The 22,658-nt window shown below is 53.4% G+C and overlaps 2 protein-coding genes across 2 annotated transcripts; one reads left to right on the top strand and one right to left on the bottom strand.

The window, feature by feature from the left end:
* Positions 1-4,097: 4,097 nt before the first annotated feature.
* Positions 4,098-14,306, bottom strand: DDX49 (DEAD-box helicase 49). The gene is made up of 12 exons (XM_041465848.1): positions 14,102-14,306; positions 12,417-12,618; positions 11,895-12,019; positions 10,509-10,696; positions 9,679-9,819; positions 8,146-8,221; positions 7,992-8,068; positions 7,022-7,119; positions 6,352-6,426; positions 5,423-5,511; positions 5,224-5,295; positions 4,098-4,532 (listed from the first exon to the last, which is right to left on the bottom strand). The coding sequence occupies exons 1-12, from the start codon at positions 14,279-14,281 to the stop codon at positions 4,344-4,346; spliced, it is 1,512 nt and encodes a 503-aa protein (XP_041321782.1). The 5' UTR covers positions 14,282-14,306; the 3' UTR covers positions 4,098-4,343.
* Positions 14,307-14,459: 153 nt separating this feature from the next.
* COPE (COPI coat complex subunit epsilon) lies at positions 14,460-21,773 on the top strand. Its single transcript, XM_041465856.1, is given in 9 exon segments — positions 14,460-14,608; positions 15,085-15,147; positions 17,004-17,198; positions 17,686-17,822; positions 18,470-18,551; positions 19,376-19,531; positions 20,595-20,663; positions 21,121-21,195; positions 21,641-21,773. Coding segments are annotated over 9 exon segments (933 nt in total). The 5' UTR covers positions 14,460-14,500; the 3' UTR covers positions 21,689-21,773.
* Positions 21,774-22,658: the final 885 nt, after the last annotated feature.

Below are 22,658 nucleotides of genomic sequence, written 5' to 3'. Positions count from 1 at the left end.
AGTGGGGTTTGGGGCTGTCCCCGAGGCCATTCCCAGTGTCCCCTCCCCGGCCTGGAGCCACTCTTGTGCTTGCCAGAATCTTCTGGAAATCCTTTTGGATCAGCTCAGCCCCGTGCTTGGCATTTGGGAATAAAAAAAGCTTTGCCCAGGCTGTGATGGAGGCTCCGGGAGGCCCTTCCCTCCTTCCTCGCTCATGAAATCCCATTTATCACCAGCACTTCCCTCAAACCTGCCCCCAGCCAGGAGAAAACTTCCCTGGCTGTTCCAGAGCCCCAATTCCAGAGGGTTTTGTTCCCAATTCCAGCCGTTTCCAGAGGATTTTATTTCTTTTTTGGTTGTTTTTCACAGCAGCGGCATCACACCTCCCCGCTGGGCCCTGTGCAGGCCTCGCCCCGATGAATTCTTTATTTTTGTGCTTCCAAAAGGGAAAATCTTGCGTTGCGAAGGTGACAAAGCTTCATTTTTGTGTCTGGCAGCAGCGTTTTGTGCGTTTTGTGCTTTTTTGTGCCCGGCAGCAGCTCCGTGCCAGCCCCTCCTGGCCGAGGGACGCGCCGGGGCCTGGCGAGGCCTCGCAAGTGAGGATTTGAATTATTCACAGCGCACGAATCAGAGGTGGATTTTGGGATTGCTCAGCCTGAGCCCGTCCCAAAGACACGGAGGGAAGCCCCAAAACCTGCTCTGGTTTTTCTGGATGAACAAGGGAACGCTGCTCCTGGGGCTCTTCCGTGCAGGAACCATCTTGGAAATCCAGGAGAACGCCGGGGCTGGAGCCTGAGCTCCGGGGAAATCCTTTACGTGTGCAAAGGTCGTCCCAAAAGCAGAATTGTTCCCAAAAGCAGGATTATTCCCAAAGCAGGATCGTTCCCAACGTCCCAGGATTATTCCCCAAGGTCCCAAGATTATTCCTAAAACAGGATCATTCCCAAAGTCCCCAGGATCATTCCCAAAGCAGGATCGTTCCCAAAATCCCAGGATCGTTCCCAAAATCCCAGGATTATTCCCAAAAGCACAAGAATTCCCAAAATCCCAGGATTATTCCCAAAGTCCCAGAATTTTTTCCCAAAATACCAGGATTATTCCCAAAATCCCAGAATTTTTCCCAAAATCCCAGGATTATTCCCAAAGTCCCAGAATTTTTTCCCAAAATCCCAGGATTATTTCCAAAAGCAGGATTAGTCCCAAAGTCCCAGTACTTTTCTCAAAATCCCAGGATTATTCCCAAAGCAGGAAAATTCCCAAAGCATCATTATTCCCTTTTTGTGCCTGGCAGCTCCATCCCAGCCTCCTCCTGGCTGAGACAGGAGAGGCCTCACGAAGATTTAAAACGAGGATTTTAATTATTCACAGCCCAGCCAGAGCGTTAATAACGGGAAAATCAATCCCACAGGAGAGTGGGATGAGCAAGGAAAATGTTTTGGAGATTCCCCCCGAGCACAGAAGGCTGAGCTGAGCAGAAAAAGGGGAAAACAGCCCCAAAACTGGGCCCTGCTGCCCAGCCAAGGAAATGGGATTTGGGTGGGAATGGAAATGGGATTTTGGTGGGAATGGAAATTTGGTGGGAATGGGATTTTGCTGGGAATGGGATTTTAATGGGAATGGCAGCGCTGTATTCACATTTTAAATTGTGTGGTAAATGCAGTTTTGTAGTTAAAATGTGAGTTTTGTAGTTAAAATAGGAACTCTGTGTGTGGGATATTTCTTTAAAGAGAGGAACGAGGCACTGAGACAGCAGCCCCAGGACACCCAAATCCTTCAGAGAAAAAGAATTTATTGCTCCTTTATCAGAGGAAAACAACTTCTTCAGCTCTGAAAGTTCAGGATTCAGAGGAAGAAGCTGACACTGAGCAGAATTCTGTGTTTTAATGGAATTTATGCAGCATGGATGAGCTGGATGAATATGCAACAGGCTGTGGCTTTTAAGGGTTAATCCTCTGTTAACGTGGCTCCTTTTTTGGGTTTATTTTGCCCACAAAGAGGAACCCAGCCTGTCCAAAACTCTTTTTTTTATTGTCTCGTATTGTCCTGATCCCAACTGTTCAAGTCTTTATTTCTCTAATTATATTGCTATTTTTATGACCATTTTATTACTGTTAAATTTTTAAAATTTTAGAAACGATTGGCGTTTTTCACACTCCTCCTCCTCCTCCTCCAGGGCAGAATTGCCCTCCCTGGACTTTGAGTTCCACCCTCTCAGAGGTGCTGCAGAGCCAAGAGAAAGAGGAAAAAAGGAATAAAAAGGGGGAAAAAAAGGGGGAAAAAGGGGGGAAAAAGGGGGGAAAAAAAGGGGAAAAAAAAAAGAGAAAAAATCCGGGGAAAAAACCTGGGTGATCTCTATCAGAATAATTCCTGATGGAGGCAAAGCCACGAGGACTTTTTGTTTGGGAGTTACCCAGGATGAGGCTCAGCACTAAATGACAATTTCATTGTATTTAATGGTATTAAATGTCAATTTAATTCTATTTAATGGTATTAAATTCCAATTTAATATTAATTAATTTAAATTTAAATTTACTTTAAATTTTCTTTTCTTAAATTTATTCCTTTTAAATTTGTTTTCTAGAAATTTAATTGTATTAAATGACAATTTAATCGTAATTAATTCTTGTCATTAAATAATAATGCCATTAATGAAGAGAGGGCTGAGCTGACCCTGCAGGGATCAGCTGCTGCCTTGCTCAGGTTATTTTTAGTGCAGAAATGCTCTGGTTACACTGGGCAGCACAGTTTGTGCATCCCCCAAACACCCCCAGTGTGAAAAACAACAATCCCTCGTTTCTGAAAGTTTAAAAGTAATCAAATGGTTATTAAATTTATTAATATTAAAAGTAATAATAGAATGAAATTAGTAATGTAATTAGAGGAATAAAGATTTGGGCAGTTAGGATTAGGACAACAGGAGACAATAAAAACAAAGAGTTACAGAGAGCCTGGGTGCCTCTCTGTGGGTGAAATAACCTGAAAAAGGACACACAAAAAGGGGATTTGGGGTGAGATTTGGGGGTTTTGGGGTGAGATTTGGGATGAAATTCGGGGGATTTTGGGGGATTGAGGAGGAAATGGGACAGAAAAGGAGGATTTTGGGTGCAAAAGGGGGACTTTGGGGTAGCAAAGGGGGATTTTGGGGTGGCAAAGGAGGATTTTGGGGGGCAGAGGGGGATTTTGGGTGTAAAAGGGGGATTTTGGGTGCAAAAGGCGGATTTTGGGTGGCACAGGGGGGATTTTGGGGTGGCAAAGGAGGATTTTGGGTGACAAAGGGGGATTTTGGGTGGCAAAGGAGGATTTTGGGGGGCAGAGGGGGATTTTGGGTGTAAAAGGGGGATTTTGGGTGCAAAAGGCGGATTTTGGGTGGCACAGGGGGGATTTTGGGGTGGCAAAGGAGGATTTTGGGATGGCAAAAGGGGATTTTGTGTGCAAAAGGGGATTTTGGGTGGCAGAGGGGGATTTTGGGTGGAAAAGGAAGATTTTTGGGTGGCACAGGTGGATTTTGGGGGTGACGCGGGGATTTGGGTGGCGCGGGGATGGTTTTGGGGTGACACAGGGGGATTTTGGGTGACAAAGGCGGATTTTGGAGGGCAGAGGGTGATTTTGGGGGGCAGGGGTTAGCAGAGGATGAACCCTCGGCAGCAGCAGCCTGTTGCACTCACACGGGGGGCACAAATCCCAGCCCAGCCCAGGATTCTGCTCCGGGTCAAATCCTCTGAATCCCGAATTTCCAGGGCTGAGTTGATTTTTTCTGATAAAGGAGCAATAAATTCATTTTCTCTGAAAGACTCCGGTGTCTAGCAGGGATTGTCCCAGGATTTATCCCAGTAGGAATTGTCCCAGGATTTATCCCAGCAGGATTTGTCCCAGGATTTATCCCAGCAGGGATTGTCCCAGCAGGAATCCAGGGGCAGGAATCTGCTCCAGGAATTGTCCCAGCAGGAGCTGCCCCAGCAGGAATTGCCCCAGGATTTATCCCAGCAGGATTAGCCCCAGCAGGAATCCAGGCCTCTGCTCCAGGAAAGAAAAATCCTCTGGAAAGGAATTCTGAATCCTCCAGGACCCAGCCTGCCAGGAATGGGGGCAAAACTCTTCCCTGGGAGGGTGGGAGGAGAGGATTTAAACTGGGCAAGGGGAATCTGGGTGGGATTTGTGCAGGAATTCCTGGCTGGGCTGGAGCAGCCTGGGTGGGACTGGATGAGCCCTGAGCTCCTTCCAATGCCACCCCAGGGTTCTGGGATTCTTCCCTTCTCCCCAGCACCGGTTTGTTTTGGTTTTTTTTCCCACACATCCAAGTGTTCAATCCCAATTTTCCCAAAGCAGCAGCAATTCCAGGGCAGTCCAGGCCAGGCCCAGCCACGTCACTGCTCCTCCTCCTCCTTCTCCTTCTCCATCTTCCTCTTCCTCCTCTCCATCCTCTTGTGCAGTTTCCTCCTCAGCTGCAGCTGCCTCCTCCTCTGCAGGCCCTGCTGCAGCTTCTCCCGACACTCCCTGTTCCTGCCCCGGATCCGGGCCAGCTCCGCCCTGCGGCGCGCCTCCAGCTCGGGGTCCTGCGGGGACAGGGACAGGGACACTGGGGACACGGGGCACGGGACATGGGGACAGGACACTGGGGACACACCCAGGACACTGGGGACAGGACTGGGACACTGGGGATGGGACACTGGGGACACACCCAGGACACCGGGGACAGGAGACTGGGGACAGGAGACTGGGGACAGGCCACGGACACTTGGGACAGGACACTGGGGACAGGCCCAGGATGTTGGGGACAGGATGGGGACACACCCAGGACACCCCCTTGCCCTTTCCCACAACTGAGGAGGCCCCAAAATTCAGCCCCTTCTCCGTTTCCTCCAGAGCATTTTTAACATCCTAATATTTCATCTCATAACATTTAATATATGCAATAATATTTCATACTTTTAACAGCATAATAGTTCATATTCTTAACACTATTATGTTTAAGCTTGTAATATAACAAGATTTAATATTTCTTTTAGGATTATTTCAAATAAACCATCTCCTTAGGATTATTTTAAATAAACCTTCACACCCAGAAGGGGAGTGAGTTCAGGAGGGAAAAAAGAAAGAGAAAAAAAGGGAAGGGAAAGGAAGGGAAAGGGAAAGGAAGGGAAGGGAAAGGAAGGGAAAGGAAGGGAAAGGAAGGACTGACTGTCCTTCCCTTTCCCTTCCCCACATTTATCAGCTCAGAGCAGTTCAGAAGGCAGCAGCTCTCACCTTCCCTTCCAGGATCATCTGTTTCCTCTTATTGATTTCCTTCTTCTCATCAAAATCCATCCCCTCCAGCTCCTGCCAAAGGGAAGAGCAGCAGAGCCTCAAACCTCAACCCTGAGCAGCAAAATTCCTGAAAAACTGGGAAAAACCCCAGAAAACCCCGGGGAGAGAGCCCAAGCAAGGCTCCCCCAGGCACACTCACGATCTCACACTCCCTCCTGGTGACGTTCACTTGGGTCAGGATGTCCAGCACCAGCTGCTCCTCCACGGAGAACTCCTTCAGCTGCAGCTCTGGGGCAGGGTGAGACACAGGGGTCACAAATCCAAACCCAAACCCAAATCCAAACCCAAACCCAAATCCAAATTCTCCTTCAGCTGCAGCTCTGGGGCAGGGTGAGACACAGAGGTCACAAATCCAAACCCAAACCCAAACCCAAACCCAAATCCAAATTCCAAACCCAAATTCAAATTCAAATCCAAACCCAAATTCAAATCCAAACCCAAACCCTCCTTCAGCTGCAGCTTTAGGACAGGGTGAGACACAGAGGTCACAAATCCAAACCCAAATCCAAATTCCAAACCCAAACCCAAATCCAAACCCAAATCCAAACCCAAACCCTCCTTCAGCTGCAGCTCTGGGGCAGGGTGACATACAGAGGTCACAAATCCAAAATCCAAATCCAAACCCAAACCCAAACCCAAATCCAAAATCCAAACCCAAATCCCAACCCAAATTCTCCTTCAGCTGCAGCTGTGGGGCAGGGTGGCACACAGAGGGTCACAAATCCAAAATCCAAACTCAAATCCAAACCCAAATCCAAACCCTTCTTCAGCTGCAGCTCTGGGGCAGGGTGACACACAGAGGGTCACAAATCCAAAATCCAAACCCAAATCCAAATCCAAACCCTCCTTCAGCTGCAGCTCTGGGGCAGGGTGACACACAGAGGGTCACAAACCCAAATCCTCAGGGAAAACCCCAGTAAATGCCTGGGCTGTCAGCGGGGCTGCTGCGTGCTGTGTTTGAGTTTGGATCCTTGCACCCCGGGGAAGGGAAGGGAAGGGAAGGGAAGGGAAGGGAAGGGGAGGGAAGGGAAGGGAAGGGAAGAAGGGAAGGAGCCCAGCCCCACTCACTGATCTCCTCCTCGATGGCGTGCACCAGGTGGATGTCGTACTGTGTCACCAGGGTGATGGCCAGGCCATTCCGCCCTGAAACGGGGAAAAGCCAGGGACTGAGCAATCCTGGCAGGCACAGAGGGATGGACCCAAGGCACTCCCAACCCCTCCTTCCCCAGGAGCCAGGCTGGCTGCTCAGAGAGCTCTGCTGGCTCTGAAAATCCCATTAATTATCCCAGCAGGGCAGTGTGATCCACCCTCAGGCATCCAGGGCAGGATCCCAGTGACCCCAGTGGTGTCTTAAAGGAGGGGGACAATGAAGCTTTTGGGAATTACACACAGAAATGGGAGGTGTCCCTGTCATTGTCCCACTTTTCCCACCCCTGGCACTGTCCCAGGCCATGCTGAGCACTCTGGGATGGTGGGAGGTGTCACAAAATAAGGGAAAATGAGGATTTGGGAATTACACACAGAAATGGGAGGTGTCCCTGTCCCTGTCCCAGGCCATGGTGGCACAGTCCCTGCCTGTCCCAGCTCTGACCTGACCCATTCCCTCAGTGCATCCTGAGGATTTTCCTGATTTTTTTCCCTCCCTTCCAGGGACTGCCAGGTGCTGAACATGATGCTGAGGCCCTCCCTGAGAGCTGTCACCCCCCCCCGGGGCTGTCACCCCCCCCGGGGCTGTCACCCGCGCGCGCCGTCCGTCCCACGCGGTGGATGTAGATCTTGGGCAGCCCCGGGGTGTTGTGGTTGATGACAACCTGGACTGCAGGGATGTCCAAACCTCTGGAATTCAGGGGGAAAACAGGTTAAATGTCAGGGAATTGTAAAACGTCACAGTGGTTTGGGGTGGGAGGGAGCTTAAACAACATTTAGTGCTGGCCTTGCCTTGGGGGGACACTTCCTCTGTGCCAGGGAAGTGTTTAATTCCTGCTTAATTCCAGTGTTTAATCCCTGCTGTCTCCAAAAGCTCAGATTCCCATGGATAAAGCCTTTATTGGCTGATTGGAGGACAAATTCCTTCCTCATAACAACTCCCCAACTTCTTCCTCACAGAGTTCAGCAATTCCCTAATTCCTTCTTCAGAGAGCTCAACAATTCCCCAACTTCTTCCTCAGAGTTTAGCAATTCCCAACTCCTCAGGGCTCAGCAATTCCCAAACTCCTCAGGGCTCAGCAATTCCCAACTCCTCAGGGCTCAGCAATTCCCAACTCCTCAGGGCTCAGCAATTCCCAGCTCCTCAGGGCTCAGCAATTCCCAAACTTCTCAGGGCTCAGCAATTCCCAACTCCTCAGGGCTCAGCAATTCCCAAACTTCTCAGGGCTCAGCAATTCCCAAACTCCTCAGGGCTCAGCAATTCCCAAACTCCTCAGGGCTCAGCAATTCCCAGCTCCTCAGAGTTTAGCAATTCCCAGCTCCTCAGGGCTCAGCAATTCCCTGTCCCCTTGGAGCTGCTCCCTGGCAGCCCCAGGAACCCCTCAGGACCCCCCAGCCCCCCCTGGGCAGAGCCTCAGCACCCCCAGGCTCCAAAGCCCAGCTCAGACAGGTTGGGCAGAGCCTGTCCCACCCAAACCTGAGGGATTTGAGGCTCTGCTCTTGCTAAACTCAGCCCAAACTGGTTCTGGTGAACAATCCAGGTGGGAGAGCTTTGGTTTTACCTGGCAGCCACATCTGTGGCAATGAGGATCTTGAAGATGCTGGACTTGAACTTGGCCAAAGCTGCAAATCTCTGTTTCTGGGAGGAGAAAGTGCCAGGTGAGGGCTGTGGGATGCAGCTGGGAGCAGCCCCTGGCAGGCCCCTGCAGCCCTCACCTGCTTCATCATGGAGTGCAGAGCCACAGAAGGGAAGCTGAACCTCCTCAGCATCATGTTCAGCACCTGGCAGTCCCTGGAAGGGAGGGAAAAAAAATCAGGAAAATCCTCAGGATGCACTGAGGGAATGGGTCAGGTCAGAGCTGGGACAGGCAGGGACTGTGCCACCATGGCCTGGGACAGCTCCAGGGACACCTCCCATTTCTGTGTGTAATTCCCAAATCCTCATTTTCCCTTATTTTATGACACCTCCCACCATCCCAGGGTGCTCCAGCATGGCCTGGGACAATTCCAGGAGTAGGACAGGCAGAGACATCTCCCATTTTTGTCTTTAAGTCTCAAAATCCTCATTTTTCCTCTCATTTATGACACTTCCCACTATCCCAGGGTACTCCAGCATGGCCTGGGACAATTCCTGGGAGTAGGACAGGCAGAGACATCTCCCATTTTTGTGTTTAAGTCCCAAAATCCTCATTTTTCCTCTCCTTTAAGACACCTCCCACTATCCCAGCGTGCTCCAGCATGGCCTGGGACAATTCCAGGAGTAGGACAGGCAGGGACAGTCTCATGGACACCTTCCATTTCTGTTCTTAATTCCCAAAATCCTCATTTTTCCTCTCATTTATGACACTTCCCAGTATCCCAGGGTGCTCCAGCATGGCCTGGGACAGTGCTGGGGTGGGGAAACTGGGACAGTTCCAGGGACACCTCCCATTTCTGTGTGTAATTCCCAAAACCCTCATTTTCCCTCTCATTTATGACACTTCCCACTATCCCAGCGTGCTCCAGCATGGCCTGGGACAATTCCTGGGATAGGACAGGCACAGACATCTCCCATTTCTGTCCTTAATTCCCAAAATCCTCATTTTTCTCCTCCTTTATGACACTTCCCACTATCCCAGGGTGCTCCAGCATGGCCTGGGACAGTGCTGGGGTGGGGAAACTGGGACAGTTCCAGGGACACCTCCCATTTCTGTGTGTAATTCCCAAAACCCTCATTTTCCCTCTCATTTATGACACTTCCCACTATCCCAGCGTGCTCCAGCATGGCCTGGGACAATTCCTGGGATAGGACAGGCAGAGACATCTCCCATTTTTGTGTTTAAGTCCCAAAATCCTCATTTTTCCTCTCCTTTAAGACACCTCCCACTATCCCAGCGTGCTCCAGCATGGCCTGGGACAATTCCTGGGATAGGACAGGCAGAGACATCTCCCATTTTTGTGTTTAAGTCCCAAAATCCTCATTTTTCCTCTCCTTTAAGACACCTCCCACTATCCCAGCGTGCTCCAGCATGGCCTGGGACAATTCCTGGGATAGGACAGGCAGGGACAGTCTCATGGACACCTCCCATTTCTGTTCTTAATTCCCAAAATCCTAATTTTTCCTCTCATTTATGACACTTCCCACTATCCCAGGGTGCTCCAGCATGGCCTGGGACAGTGCTGGGGTGGGAAAAGTGTGTCAGGGAGGAGGAAGGCAGGGAGGAGTAGGAAGGCAGGGAGGAGGAGGAAGGCAGGGAGGAGGCCTCTCACTTGCAGGTCTTGGTGAAGATGATGATGGCCCAGTCCTCGTGCTGGTCCTGGAAGCTCTGCACCAGGTGCACCAGGTAGGCGTCCTTGAGCGCCTCGGGCACCAGCAGGTACCTCTGCTCCAGCTGCTCCACCGTCCTCACGCTGCAGGGAACAGGGAAAACGGCAATCCCAGGATCCCTGAGGCTGGAAAAGCCCTCCAGGATCACCCAGCCCAAGCTGGGACCACGTCCAGCCCTGCCCTGGACTCCTCCTTCCAAGGCCTGGCTGCCCTTTCCAGGAGGAAATTCCTGCTGCTGTCCCACCTGGAGCTCCCTGGGGCTGTCCCCTCCTGTCCTGGCTGTCCCCTCCTGCTGGGGACTTGTGGGGATTGGGAATGTCCCCCTGATCCTGCTTTTCTCCAGGCTGGGCCCCTTCCCAGCTCCCTCAGGAATTCCCAACTCTCTCAAGAATTCTCCAGCCCCTTCTCAGCCCCCTCAGGAATTCTCCAGCCCCCTCAGGAATTCTCAAACTCTTTCCCAGCTCCCTCAGGAATTCCCAGCTCTCTCAAGAGTTCTCCAATCCCTTTCTCATCTCCCTCCAGCCCTTTCCCAGCCCCCTCAAGAGTTCTCCTGCCCCTTTCTCATCTCCCTCAAAAATTCTCCAGTCCCTTTCTCATCTCCCTCAGGAATTCTCCAGCCCTTTCCCAGCTCCCTCAGGAATTCCCAGCCCTTCCCAGGACCCCTCCACCTCCTTCTCCTGACACCCCGAAGGCCCGGCAGCGCCGGCACAGGAAAAACAAAGCAGGCAAAGGAGACAAAGCCCGGGGAAAAGCGGGAATCCTGGGCACTCACGGGGACGTGGCCTCCCAGAAGAAGGGGCTGTTGGCAGCCAGGGCCCGCAGCTGGCTCAGGGTGGCCGTGAGGGTGGCACTGAAGAGCAGGGTCTGGCGGCGCGCGGGCACCGCGCCCAGGATCAGCTCCAGGTCGGCGCTGAAGTCGGCGGTGCCCTGCTCCAGCAGGCGGTCAGCCTCGTCCAGCACCTGGGCACAGCACAGGCTGGGAACCCCCAGATTCCAGGGAATGTGCCCAGGGAAGCCACAGGATTTCAGGGAATCCACCAGGAAATGCACCAGGGAACCCCCAGATTCCAGGGAATGTGCCCAGGGAACCTCCACATTCCAGCCTCCTCCACACAGGGAGCCCAGGGAATCCACCAGGGAATGTGCCCAGGGAAGCCACCAGGGAACCCCAGATTCCAGGGAATGTGCCCAGGGAAGCCACAGGATTCCGGGGAATCCACCAGGGAATCCACCAGGGAACCCACCAGGGAACCCCCAGACTCCAGGGAATGTGCTCAGGGAACCCACAAGGTTCCAGGGAATCCACCATGAAATGCACCAGAGAACCCACCAGAGAACCCCCAGATTCCAGGAAATGTGCCCAGGGAAGCCACAGGGTTCCAGGGAATCCACTGGGAAATGCACCACGGAACCCACCAGGGAACCTCCACATTCCAGGGAATGCGCGCAGGGAACCCCTCAGGATCCCAGGGAACCCCTCAGGATCCCAGGGAACCCCTCAGGATCCCCAGGAATGCTCCCAGGGCTGGAAGGAACCCCTCAGGATCCCCAGGGATGCAGGGAACCCCTCAGGACTCCCAGAAATCCACCCAGGGAACCCCTCAGGATGCCCAGGGCTAGAAGGAACCCCTCAGTACCCCCAGGGATGGAAGGGACCCCTCAGGATCCCCAGGGAACCCCTCAGTATCCCCAGGGGTGCAGGGACCCCCTCAGGATCCCCAGAGAACCCCTCAGTACCCCCAGGGATGCAGGGAACCCCTCAGGATCCCAGGGACCCCCTCAGTACCCCCAGGGATGGAAGGGACCCCTCAGGATCCCCAGGGAACCCCTTATTATCCCCAGGGATGGAAGGGATTCCTCAGGATCCCCAGGGATGCAGGGAACCCCTCAGGATCCCAGGGACCCCCTCAGTACCCCCAGGGATGGAAGGGACCACTCAGTATCCCCAGGGAACCCCTCAGGATCCCCTGGAATGCTCCCAGGGCTGGAAGGAACCCCTCAGGATCCCCAGGGATGGAGGAAACCCCTCAGTATCCCAGGGATCCCCTCAGTACCCCCAGGGATGCAGAGACCCCCTCAGGATCCCCAGGGACCCCCCAGTACCCCAGGGACCCCCTCAGTACCCCCGGGACCCCCCCGGACCCCCGGGGGTGCTCACCAGGAACCTGACCCTGCGCAGGCTGGCGGTGCTGCCGTTGCTGCGCAGGTGGTCGGCCAGGCGCCCGGGCGTGGCCACCACCACGTGGGGCCGGCGGGACAGCTCCAGGGCCTGCGCCACCATGTCTGGGGACACACGGGGAACGGGCTGGGAACCGTGGGAACGGGGATGGGGATGATGGGAACGGGGATGGGGATGGGGCTGGGAACGGGGATGGGAACCATGGGAACCATGGGAGTGGGCTGGGAATGATGGGAATGGGCTGGGAATGGGGCTGGGAACCATGGGAACGAGCTGGGAATGATGGGAATGGGGCTGGGAACCATGGGAACCATGGGAATGGGCTGGGAATGATGGGAATGGGGCTGGGAACCATGGGAACGGGCTGGGAACGGGGCTGGGAATGATAGGAATGGGGCTGGGAACACTGGGAACGGGCTGGGAACACTGGGAATGGGGCTGGGAACAGTGGGAACGGGGCTGGGCACACCGGGAACGGGGCAGGGAAGCCCCCAGACTCACCGAGGCCGCCCACCACCACGCAGTCCTTGAGGCCCAGGGGTTTGCCCAGCACCCGGAACTGCTCGGCGATCTGGTACGCCAGCTCCCTGCAGGGGGGATGGCTCGGCTGCCCTGGGCTCCCCAGGGCTCCCCCAAATTCCCCAGAGCTCCTCCCACCTCCCCAGGGCTCCCCCCAATTCCCCAGAGCTCCCCCAAATTCCCCAGAGCTCCCCCCAATTCCCCAGAGCTCCTCCCACCTCCCCAGGGCTCCCCCCAATTCCCCAGAGCTCCCCCCACCTCCCCAGAGCTCCCCCCAGCTTCCCCCCACGGGGAAAGGGAAACGGGAACGGGGAACCGGGGAAAGGGAACCGGGAACGGGAACCGGGAAACAGGAACGGGGAACGGGGAAAGGGAAAGGGAACCGGGAAACGGGAACGGGGAAAGGGGAACCGGGAACGGGGAAAGGGAACCGGGAACGGGGAAAGGGAAACGGGAACGGGGAAAGGGAAACGGGGAAAGGGAACCGGGAACGGGGAAAGGGAAACGGGAACGGGGAAAGGGAAACGGGAACGGGGAACGGGGAAAGGGAACTGAGAACGGGGGACCAGGGAAAGGGAAACGGGAACCGGGAACGGGGAAAGGGAAACGGGGACGGGGAAAGGGAACGGGAAACGGGAACGGGGAACAGGGAACGGGGAACAGGGAACGGGAAAGGGAACCGGGAACGGGGAACGGGGAAACGGGAATCGGGAAAGGGAAACGGGGAAAGGGAACCGGGAACGGGGAAAGGGAAACGGGGACGGGGAAAGGGAACGGGAACCGGGAACGGGGAACAGGGAACGGGAAAGGGAACCGGGAACGGGGAAAGGGAAACGGGAACCAGGAAAGGGAAACGGGAACGGGGAACAGGGAACGGGGAACGGAGAACGGGAAAGGGAACCGGGAACGGGGAACGGGGAAACGGGAACCGGGAAAGGGAAACGGGAACGGGGAACAGGGAACGGGGAACAGGGAACGGGGAACAGGGAACGGGGAACAGGGAACGGGAAAGGGAAACGGGAACGGGGAACAGGGAACAGGGACCGGGAATGGAGAAAGGGACTGGGAACGGGGAACGGAAAAAGGGGAAGGGGAACAGGGAACCGAGAATGGGGAACCGAGAACGGGAAACCGGGACCGGAGAAAGGGAACAGGGAACCGAGAACGGGGAATGGGAACGGGAATGGGGAATGGGAACCGGGAATGGGGAAAGGGAACAGGAAAAGGGACAGGGAACCGGGAACGGGAAACAGGAATAGGAAATGGGACCGGGAAAAGAGACCAGGAACGGGAACGGGGAAAGGGAACGGGAAACCGAGAACGGGGAAAGGGGAATGGGGAACCGGGAACGGGGAAAGAGGAACGGGACCGGGGAACGGGAACCGGGAATGGGGAAAGGGAACGGGAAAAGGCACAGGGAACCGGGACCGGGAAAAGGGACCAGGAACGGGAACGGGGAACCGGGCACGGGAGGGGGAAAGGGGAATGGGAAACGGGACCGAGAACGGGAGGAGGAAAGAGGAACGGGGAATGGGACCGGAGAACGGGGCATTCGAGGGGGAAAGGGGAACGGAAACGGGAAGCGGGAGGGGAACGGCTGGACCGAGACCGGGGAAAGGAGCACGGCGGGGAGAGAGAACGGCCGGGCCCGAAGGAGGGATGGGGACCACGAGGGGCCGTTCCCGGCGGTGGGACGGGAACCGGGAGCGGCGTTCCCCTCCCGAGCGCTCACCCTGCAGCACGGCCGGGATGCAGGCGGCCTGCACGGGCGTGGGCCGGAGCAGCCCCACCTGCCGCGCCTGCTCCGCCAGCCACGGCGCCAGCCCGAGCGCCCGGAACTCCGCCATGGCCGCGCTCCGCTCCGCGCCGCGCGGCGCGCCCCGATGGCGTCACCGCCGCGCGCGGCGCTCATTGGCCGGCTCGCTCTAACCCCGCCCACACGCAGCGCCGCGCGTCGCTTTGGTGACGTCTCATCCTCCTCGCGTTGCTATTGGCGGTTTCCATGGAGACAGCGGCTCCCGGCATGCCCCGCGACGCGGGCGCTTCCGGGGACGTGTCTGAGGGCGATGGCGGGCGCGGCGCCGGCCGGGGAGGCGGACGAGCTCTTCGACCTCCGCAACAACTTCTACATCGGCGCCTACCAGGCCGCCATCAACGAGGCGCAGCGGGCCAAGGTCGGGCACGGCTGGGCGGCGCTGGCCGGGGCCCGGGAGGGTTTGTGTGGGGCGGGCTTGTCTGGGGCGGGTTTTGTAGGGCGGGTTTGTGTGGGGTTGGTTTTATAGGATGGGTCTTATGGGGCTGTTTTGGGGGGCTGTTTTGGGGGGCTGGTCTTGTGGGGCTGTTTTGGGGGTCCCTTAGGGTCGCTGTTCCCCCCAGCCCAGCATCCCCACCAGAAGGAGGGGTTGGTATGGGGTGGATTTTATAGGATGGGTTTTGTGGGGTTTTTCTGTGGGGTTGTTGGTGTGGGGCTGTTTTGGGGTCCCTGAGGGTCCCTGTTCCCCCCAGCCCAGCATTCCCCCAGAAGGAGGGGTTGGTGTGGGGTTGATTTTATAGGATGGGTTTTATGGGGCTGGTTTCTGTAGGGTTTTTCTATGGGGCTGTTGGTGTGTGGGGCTGTTTTGGGGTCCCTGAGGGTCGCTGTCCCCCCCAGCCCAGCAGCCCCCAGAAGGAGGCCGAGCGGGACGTGTTCCTGTTCCGAGCCTACATCGCCCAGGTGAGCCTGGGGAGGGGGCAGGGCCCAGCCTGTGCCCCCCTGCCCGCCAGGGACCCCTCACTGTGCCCCCCTGCCCACCAGGGACCCCTCACTGTGCCCCCCTGCCCACCAGGGACCCCTCACTGTGCCCCCCTGCCCGCCAGGGACCCCTCACTGTGCCCCCCTGAGTGCCAGGGACCCCTCACTGTGCCCCCCTGCCCGCCAGGGACCCCTCACTGTGCCCCCCTGAGTGCCAGGGACCCCTCACTGTGCCCCCCTGCCCACCAGGGACCCCTCAATGTGCCCCCCTGACCGCCAGGGACCCCTCACTGTGCCCCCCTGACCGCCAGGGACCCCTCACCCTGTCCCCTGTCACCCTGTCCCCAGTCCCTGCCCAGGGATCCAGGGGCAGCCACAGCTGCCCTGGGAATTCCAGCCAGGAATTCCTGCCCAAGTCCCACCCACATTCCCCTTTCCAGTTTAAATCCGTTCCCTGTGCCCTGGGATTCCCAAATCCATTTTCTGGGTCCTGTCCCTCCATCCCTCATCCCAAATCCATTCCCTGTGCCCTGGAATTCCATCCCAAATCCATTCCCTGTGCCCCAGAATTCCCATCCCAAATCCATTCCCTGGTCCTGTCCCTGCAGATCTTTGAGAGTTCTGCTCAAACCTCAACCTCCCTTCTCTTCCCTCCCTTCCCTCCCTTCCCTCCCTTCTCTGCCTTCTCTTCCTTCTCTTTCTGATTTTTTTCTTCTCTTCCTTCTCCTCCTTCTCTTCCTCATTCCTTTCCTGCTTTTCCTTCCTTCCTTTCCTTCTTTTCCTGCTTTCCCTCCTCTCCCTTCTTTTCTTTCTCTTCCTTCCCTTCCTGCATTTCTTGATTTTTGTTCTTGTCCTGCTTTTCCTCTTTCTCCTTCTCTTTCTTCTTTTCCTTCCTTCTCCTCCTTCTCCTCCTTCTCCTCCTTCTCCTCCTTCTCCTCCTTCTCCTCCTTCTCCTCCTTCTCCTCCTTCTCCTCCTTCTCCTCCTTCTCCTCCTTCTCCTCCTTCTCCTCCTTCTCCTCCTTCTCCTCCTTCTCCTCCTTCTCCTCCTTCTCCTCCTTCTCCTCCTTCTCCTCCTTCTCCTCCTTCTCCTCCTTCTCCTCCTTCTCCTCCTTCTCCTCCTTCTCCTCCTTCTCCTCCTTCTCCTCCTTCTCCTCCTTCTCCTCCTTCTCCTCCTTCTCCTCCTTCTCCTCCTTCTCCTCCTTCTCCTCCTTCTCCTCCTTCTCCTCCTTCTCCTCCTTCTCCTCCTTCTCCTTCTTCTCCTTCTTCTTCTCCTTATTCTTCTTCTTTTCCTTCCTTTCTTTTCCTTTCTTCTCCTGCTCTCCCTTCTCTTCATTCCCTTCCTGCTTTTCTTGATTCTCCTTCTTCTCCTTCTTCTCCTTCTTCTCCTTCTTCTCCTTCTTCTCCTTCTTCTCCTTCTTCTCCTTCCTTTCCTTCCTTTCTTTTCCTTCTTTTCTTCCCTTTCCTGCTTTTCCTTCCTTTCTTTTCCTTCTTTTCCTTCTTTTCCTTCCTTTCTTTCTTTTCCTTCTTTTCTTCCCTTTCCTGCTTTTCCTTCCTTTCTTTTCCTTTCTTTTCCTTTCTTTTCCTTTCTTTTCCTTTCTTCTCCTGCTCTCCCTTCTCTTCGTTCCCTTCCTGCTTTTCTTGATTCTCCTTCTTCTCCTTCTTCTCCTTCTTCTTCTCCTTATTCTTCTTCTTTTCCTTCCTTTCTTTTCCTTCTTTTCTTCCCTTTCCTGCTTTTCCTTCCTTTCTTTTCCTTCTTTTCCTTCTTTTCCTTCCTTCTCCTCCTCCTCCCTCTCCTCCCTGTCCCTGTCTCCCCTCTCCCCGGCCCTGCTGTGTTGCAGAGGAAGTTTGGGGTGGTTCTGGACGAGCTGCAGGGCAGCCCCAGCCCCGAGCTGCAGGCTGTCAGGATGTTTGCTCAGTTCCTGGCCAGCGACAGCCAGAGGTGAGGGTGCCCTGGGCCTTTTGGGGTGCCACAATTCCTGCACTGCCAGGAGCTTTGGGGTGCAGGGGCTTTTAATATCCAGGGATCCCTTCCAGTGTCCCAGGGTGCTCCAGCCTGGCCTGGACACTTCCAGGGATGGAGCAGCCACAGCTTCTCCCCCATTTTCTCCCCCATTTTCTCCCCCATTTTCTCCCCCATTTTCTCCCCCATTTTCTTCCCCATTTTCCTCCATTCCCCCCATTGTCTCCCCTGTTTTCTCCCATTTTATCCCATTTTTTCTCCCATTTTCTCTCCCATTTTCTTCCCCATTTTCCTCCATTCCCCCCGTTTTCTCCCCTTTTTTCTGCCATTTTCTCCCTGAATTTCTCCCCCATTTCTCCCCCCTATTTCCCTCCCATTTCTCCCCCCTTTCCCCATTTCCTCCCCCATTTCAATCCCAAAAATGGGGTCACAAACAGGGATCAGCACCAGGAATGGTCAGGGGAGCATTGGATACTGGATATTGATCCATGTGGGATTTGAGCTGAGAAGGAGCTGGAGCAGCTCCAGGGCTCAGAGCTGGGGTCAGGAGGGACCCCCAGGACCACCCCAGGTGTCCCTGAGCCCTGTGCAGATGTTCCTGGGCTGGGAATCCAGCTGTGTCCCTGTTCTCCTGTCCCTGCAGCTTGGCCATGATGATCCAGATCCTGCTGAAGCTCGACAGACTCGACCTGGCCAGGTGGGATTGGCCTTCCCTTTTTCCTTTTCCTTTTTTCCTTTTCCCTTTTTCCTTTCCCCTTTTCCTTTCCCCTTTTTCCTTTTCCCTTTTCCTTTCCCCTTTTTCCTTTCCCCTTTTTCCTTTCCCCTTTTTCCTTTCCCCTTTTTCCTTTCCCCTTTTTCCTTTCCCTTTTTCCTTTCCCTTTTTCCTTTCCCTTTTTCCCTTCCCTTTTTCCTTTCCCTTTTTCCTTTCCCCTTTTCCTTTCCCCTTTTTCCTTTTCCCTTTTCCTTTCCCCTTTTTCCTTTCCCCTTTTTCCTTTCCCCTTTTTCCTTTCCCCTTTTTCCTTTCCCCTTTTCCTTTCCCCTTTTTCCTTTCCCTTTTCCCCTTTTCCCTTTTTCCTTTTCCCTTTTCCTTTCCCTTTTTCATTTTTCTTTTCCTTCCCCTTTCCCTTTTTCAATTTACCTTTCCCTTTTTCATTTTTCCTTTTCTTTTTCCCTTCTCCTTCTCCTTTCCATTCTCCTTTTTCTCCTTCTCTTTTCCCATTTCCAGGACTCAAACCAGGCCTCTCCTGATGAAATAAAACACAGAAAACTCAAGGGGAAAACCCCCAATTTTTTTGGTTTTGTGCTGAAATCCCTTTTCCTTTGTGATTCCCATTTTTCCTGCAGGAAGGAGCTGAAGAAAATGCAGGAGCAGGATGAGGATGCCACCCTGACCCAGCTGGCCACAGCCTGGGTGAACCTGGCCTCGGTGGGTGCCAGATGGTCCCAAAGATCCCCAAAACATCCCCAAATACCCCAGGGAGCTGCTCTGCTGCCCCCATCCAGACTCCAGGACACAAAATGTCCTTAAAGAGGTTTGGAAATGGGGCAAAACCAGAGTTTGGGGGTGCAGGAGGGATGGAAACAAACTCCTCCAATTCCTGGATCCTGGGTCACACAGCTTGGGTTTCTGTTAATAAATAAACTCAAATTGCTGGATCCAGGGTCACACCTGGGGTTCCCATTAAATAAACTCCTAATCAGGATTTCCCAGCCCAGGGGTGACCCTGAGGATGTCAACCAAGGTTTCCCAGCCCAGGGGTGACCCTGAGGATGTCAGCCAAGGTTTCCCAGCCCAGGGGTGACCCTGGCTGTAAATCAGGAATTCCCAGGTCAGGGATGACCCTGTGGTTGTAAATCAGGAATTCCCAGCCCAGGGATGACCCCAAGGATGGAGATCAGGAATTCCCATGACCCTGTGGTTGTAAATGAGGAATTCCCAGCCCAGGGATGACCCCAAAGATGTAAATGAGGATTTCCCAGGCCAAGGATGACCCTGAGGATATAAATCAGGGTTTCCCAGCCCAGGGATGACCCTGGATATAAATGAGGATATCCCAGGGATGACCCTGAGGATATAAATCAGAATTTCCCAGCCCAGGGCTGACCCCAAAGATGTAAATGAGGGTTTCCCAGCCCAGGGCTGACCCCAAAGATGTAAATGAGGCTCTCCCAGCCCAGGGCTGACCCCAGAGATGTAAATGAGGCTTTCCCAGCCCAGGGCTGACCCAGGCTGTCCTGCTGCCGTTGCAGGGTGGGGAGAAGCTGCAGGATGCCTTCTACACCTTCCAGGAGCTGGCAGACAGGTACTGCCCCTCGCTGCTGCTGCTCAACGGCCAGGCTGCTGCTGCCATGGCCCAGGGCCGCTGGGACGAGGCCGAGGGGCTGCTCCAGGAGGCTCTGGACAAGGTACAGGGACAAGGGACAGCCCAGAGGGTCCCCAGGGGGACAAGGGACAGCCCTGAGGGTCCCCATGGGGACAAGGGACAGCCCAGAGGGTCCCCAGGGGGACAAGGGACAGCCCAGAGGGCCCCCACGGGGACAAGGGACAGCCCCAATCCCACAGGGACAGCCCAGAGGGCCCCCACAGGGACAAGGGACAGCCCCAATCCTATAGGGGCAGCCCAAAGTGTCCTCTCATGGACAAGGGACAGCCCAGAGGGTCCCCAGGGGGACAAGGGACAGCCCCAATCCTATAGGGGCAGCCCAAAGTGTCCCCACAGGGACAAGGACATCTCCAATCCCACAGGGACAGCCCAAAGTGTCCTCTCATGGACAAGGGACAGCCCAGAGGGTCCCCACGGGGACAAGGGACATCCCCAATCCTATAGGGACAGCCCAGAGAGTCCCCACGAGGACAAGGGACAGCCCAGAGGGTCCCCACGGGGACAAGGGACACCCCAAATTCCCAGGAGTTCTCCTGCTCCAATCCACAGCTGTGACAATTTATGGATCCACCTCGCTGTGCTTGGCCTTGCAGAGTGGTTTATTTTATTTTATTTTATTTAATTTCATTTCATTTCTTTTCATTTCATTTCATTGTACTTTGTTTTATAATATTTTATTTCGTTTTAGTATTTAATAGTATTTTATATTTTATGTCATATTGAGTTGTATTTAATCCTATATTTTATTTATTATATTGTATTTTATTTTATTAAATTTTATTGGTTCTATTTTATTGGTTATTTTGTTTTATTGGTTATTTTATTTTATTTTATTGGTTATTTTATTTTATTGGTTATTTTATTTTATTTAATTTTATTGGTTATTTTATTTTATTTGTTATTTTATTTTATTTTATTTTATTTATTTTATATTTTATTATCATTCCATTCCACCTCCACAAGCCCAGGTGGCTCCAGGCCATCCTGGGACACTCCAGCCGTGGGGATTCTGTGGGAATCCCATCCCAGAAGTTCCCAGATCCTGTCTGGGTTTGTTTTTTCCCTTTGCTCACCCTCTCTTGCAGGACAGCGGGCACCCCGAGACCCTGCTGAACCTGGTGGTGCTGTCCCAGCACCTGGGCAAGGCCCCCGAGGTCAGCGGGGTCATTTGGGGGGAAATGGGGTCAGGCTGGGGGTGGGGTAAATGGGCTCATTTTGGGACCATTTTGGGGATGGGGAGCTCACAGCCCCAGGGATCTGTTTGGGATTTGGGGGATTTGATTTTTCCCATGGAATTCCTTGATCCTCGAGGTCCCTTCCAACCCAAACCATTCCAGAATTCCAGATTAGTGAGATAAAAAAACCTGGGCAGCAAAAACCTTTGGAGTTCCAAGTTCACCTCTTCCTGATCTTATTTTTTTTTTATTTGGAACCACTTGGAAAGTTGATTTTAAAGAGTTTTATTTTTTATTTCAAGTGTGTGCATGGCTCCTACTGGTTTGAACTGGGACAGTGAGAAATTCAGGATTTTAGGTGTAAAAAAACCCTCACATTTAGGTGGGATTTGTTCCACTCTGCCATCTGAAAATTGAATTTTTTTTGTCCCTCCAGGTCACCAATCGTTACCTGTCCCAGCTTAAAGATGCTCACAAAAACCATCCCTTCATCAAGGAGTACCAGGCCAAGGTAAGGAATGGCAGAAAATAGAAATAATCTTAGAAATAAATGAAATAAATTGAATTTTCCCCCATCAGGGGGTTCTTTCCAAACAAATCCCAAGTGGGGCAGCTCCATCTCGTTGAGTTTTTCCTTTTGGGAATCCCAAGCCTGGAAGAAAAAAAAAATGCAGATTTTTTAATCCAGGTGGAAATTTTGTGCTCAAAACAGGAAAAAAAAAATGGGAGAGGGAATTTGGGGAGAGGGGAAGGGAATAGAAGCAAATGATAAAAATGATAAAAAAGGGATAAATGGGATTTGCTGCTGGAATAAATTTAGTTTTGGGGAGCTGATTGTGGTGTGTTCAGGTAGAGGAGGGTGAGAAATGTGAACTGGAGGATGATTGATTGGTAATAATTAATTAATGATTAATTAGTGATTAATTTAATCCATTTCTTTTTGGCTGTGGTTGTAGGAGAACGACTTTGACCGCCTGGCCCTGCAATATGCACCCAGTGCCTGAGCCTGGAAAATCCCTTTGGGACCCAAAAAATCCCTCTGGCACCCAAAAAATCCCCTTTAGGTCCCAAAAAATTCCTTTGGGACCCAAAAAACCCCCTTTGGGACCCAAAAAATCCCTCTGGGACCCAAAAAATCTCCTCTGGGACAGGGAAAATCCCCCCTGAAACACAAAAAATCTCCTTTGGGACCCAAAAAATCCCCTTTGGGACCCAGAAATCCTCTCTGGAACAGGAAAAATCCCTTCTGGAGCCCAAAAAATTCCCCCTGAAACACAAAAAATCCTCTCTGGAACTCAGAAAATTCCCCCTGGAACCCAGAAATCCCCTCTGGAACAATAAAAATCCCTTCTGGAACCTAAAAAATTCCCTTTGGGACCCAAAAAATCCCCTCTGGAACCCAGGAAATCCCCTCTGCACCCCAGCTCCTATGGGAACCCCCAAATTTGGGGTGAAATTTTGGGTTTCAAGCCCCACCTGAGCCCTGAACTCTGCTCCAAGGAGATCCCCAGAGCACCTGAGCCATTCCCAAGAAATGGAATTTGTTCCTGGATCTCTGTCCCTGGAATTTTTGGGGTGGGGAGGGGAGAGTGGGAAGGGGAAATTCCAAAATCTCCACAGATCCATCCCAAATTCTGCATCATCCTCCAGCCCTTCTGACAATTCCCTTTGGGATAAAAATCCCTGGGCTGGCTGCTGGCGAGAGGGAAAACCCCAAAATAATAAAGAAAGGAAAAGAATACTAATAAAAAGAAATAAAAATAAAAATAATTCTCTGTAACAGGCCGAGTCTGATGTCACTCCTGCAGCGTCCTTGTCACCAATCCCAGCCAGATCCAACCTGGATTTTTTAGGAATTATTGTGACAGAAATCCCCCTGGAATTTCCCCAATCCCTACCAGATCCAACCTGGATTTTTTAGGAATTATTGTGGCAGAAATCTCCCTGGAATTTCCCAAACCTCAGCCTGGTCCA

Source organism: Pyrgilauda ruficollis, unplaced genomic scaffold, assembly GCF_017590135.1.
Source record: "Pyrgilauda ruficollis isolate IOZ18807 unplaced genomic scaffold, ASM1759013v1 scaffold192, whole genome shotgun sequence".
In the NCBI taxonomy this organism is placed as follows: Eukaryota; Metazoa; Chordata; class Aves; order Passeriformes; family Passeridae; genus Pyrgilauda; species Pyrgilauda ruficollis.
Note: the sequence above shows the minus strand (reverse complement) of the source record. Positions and strands in the feature narration are given on the sequence as shown.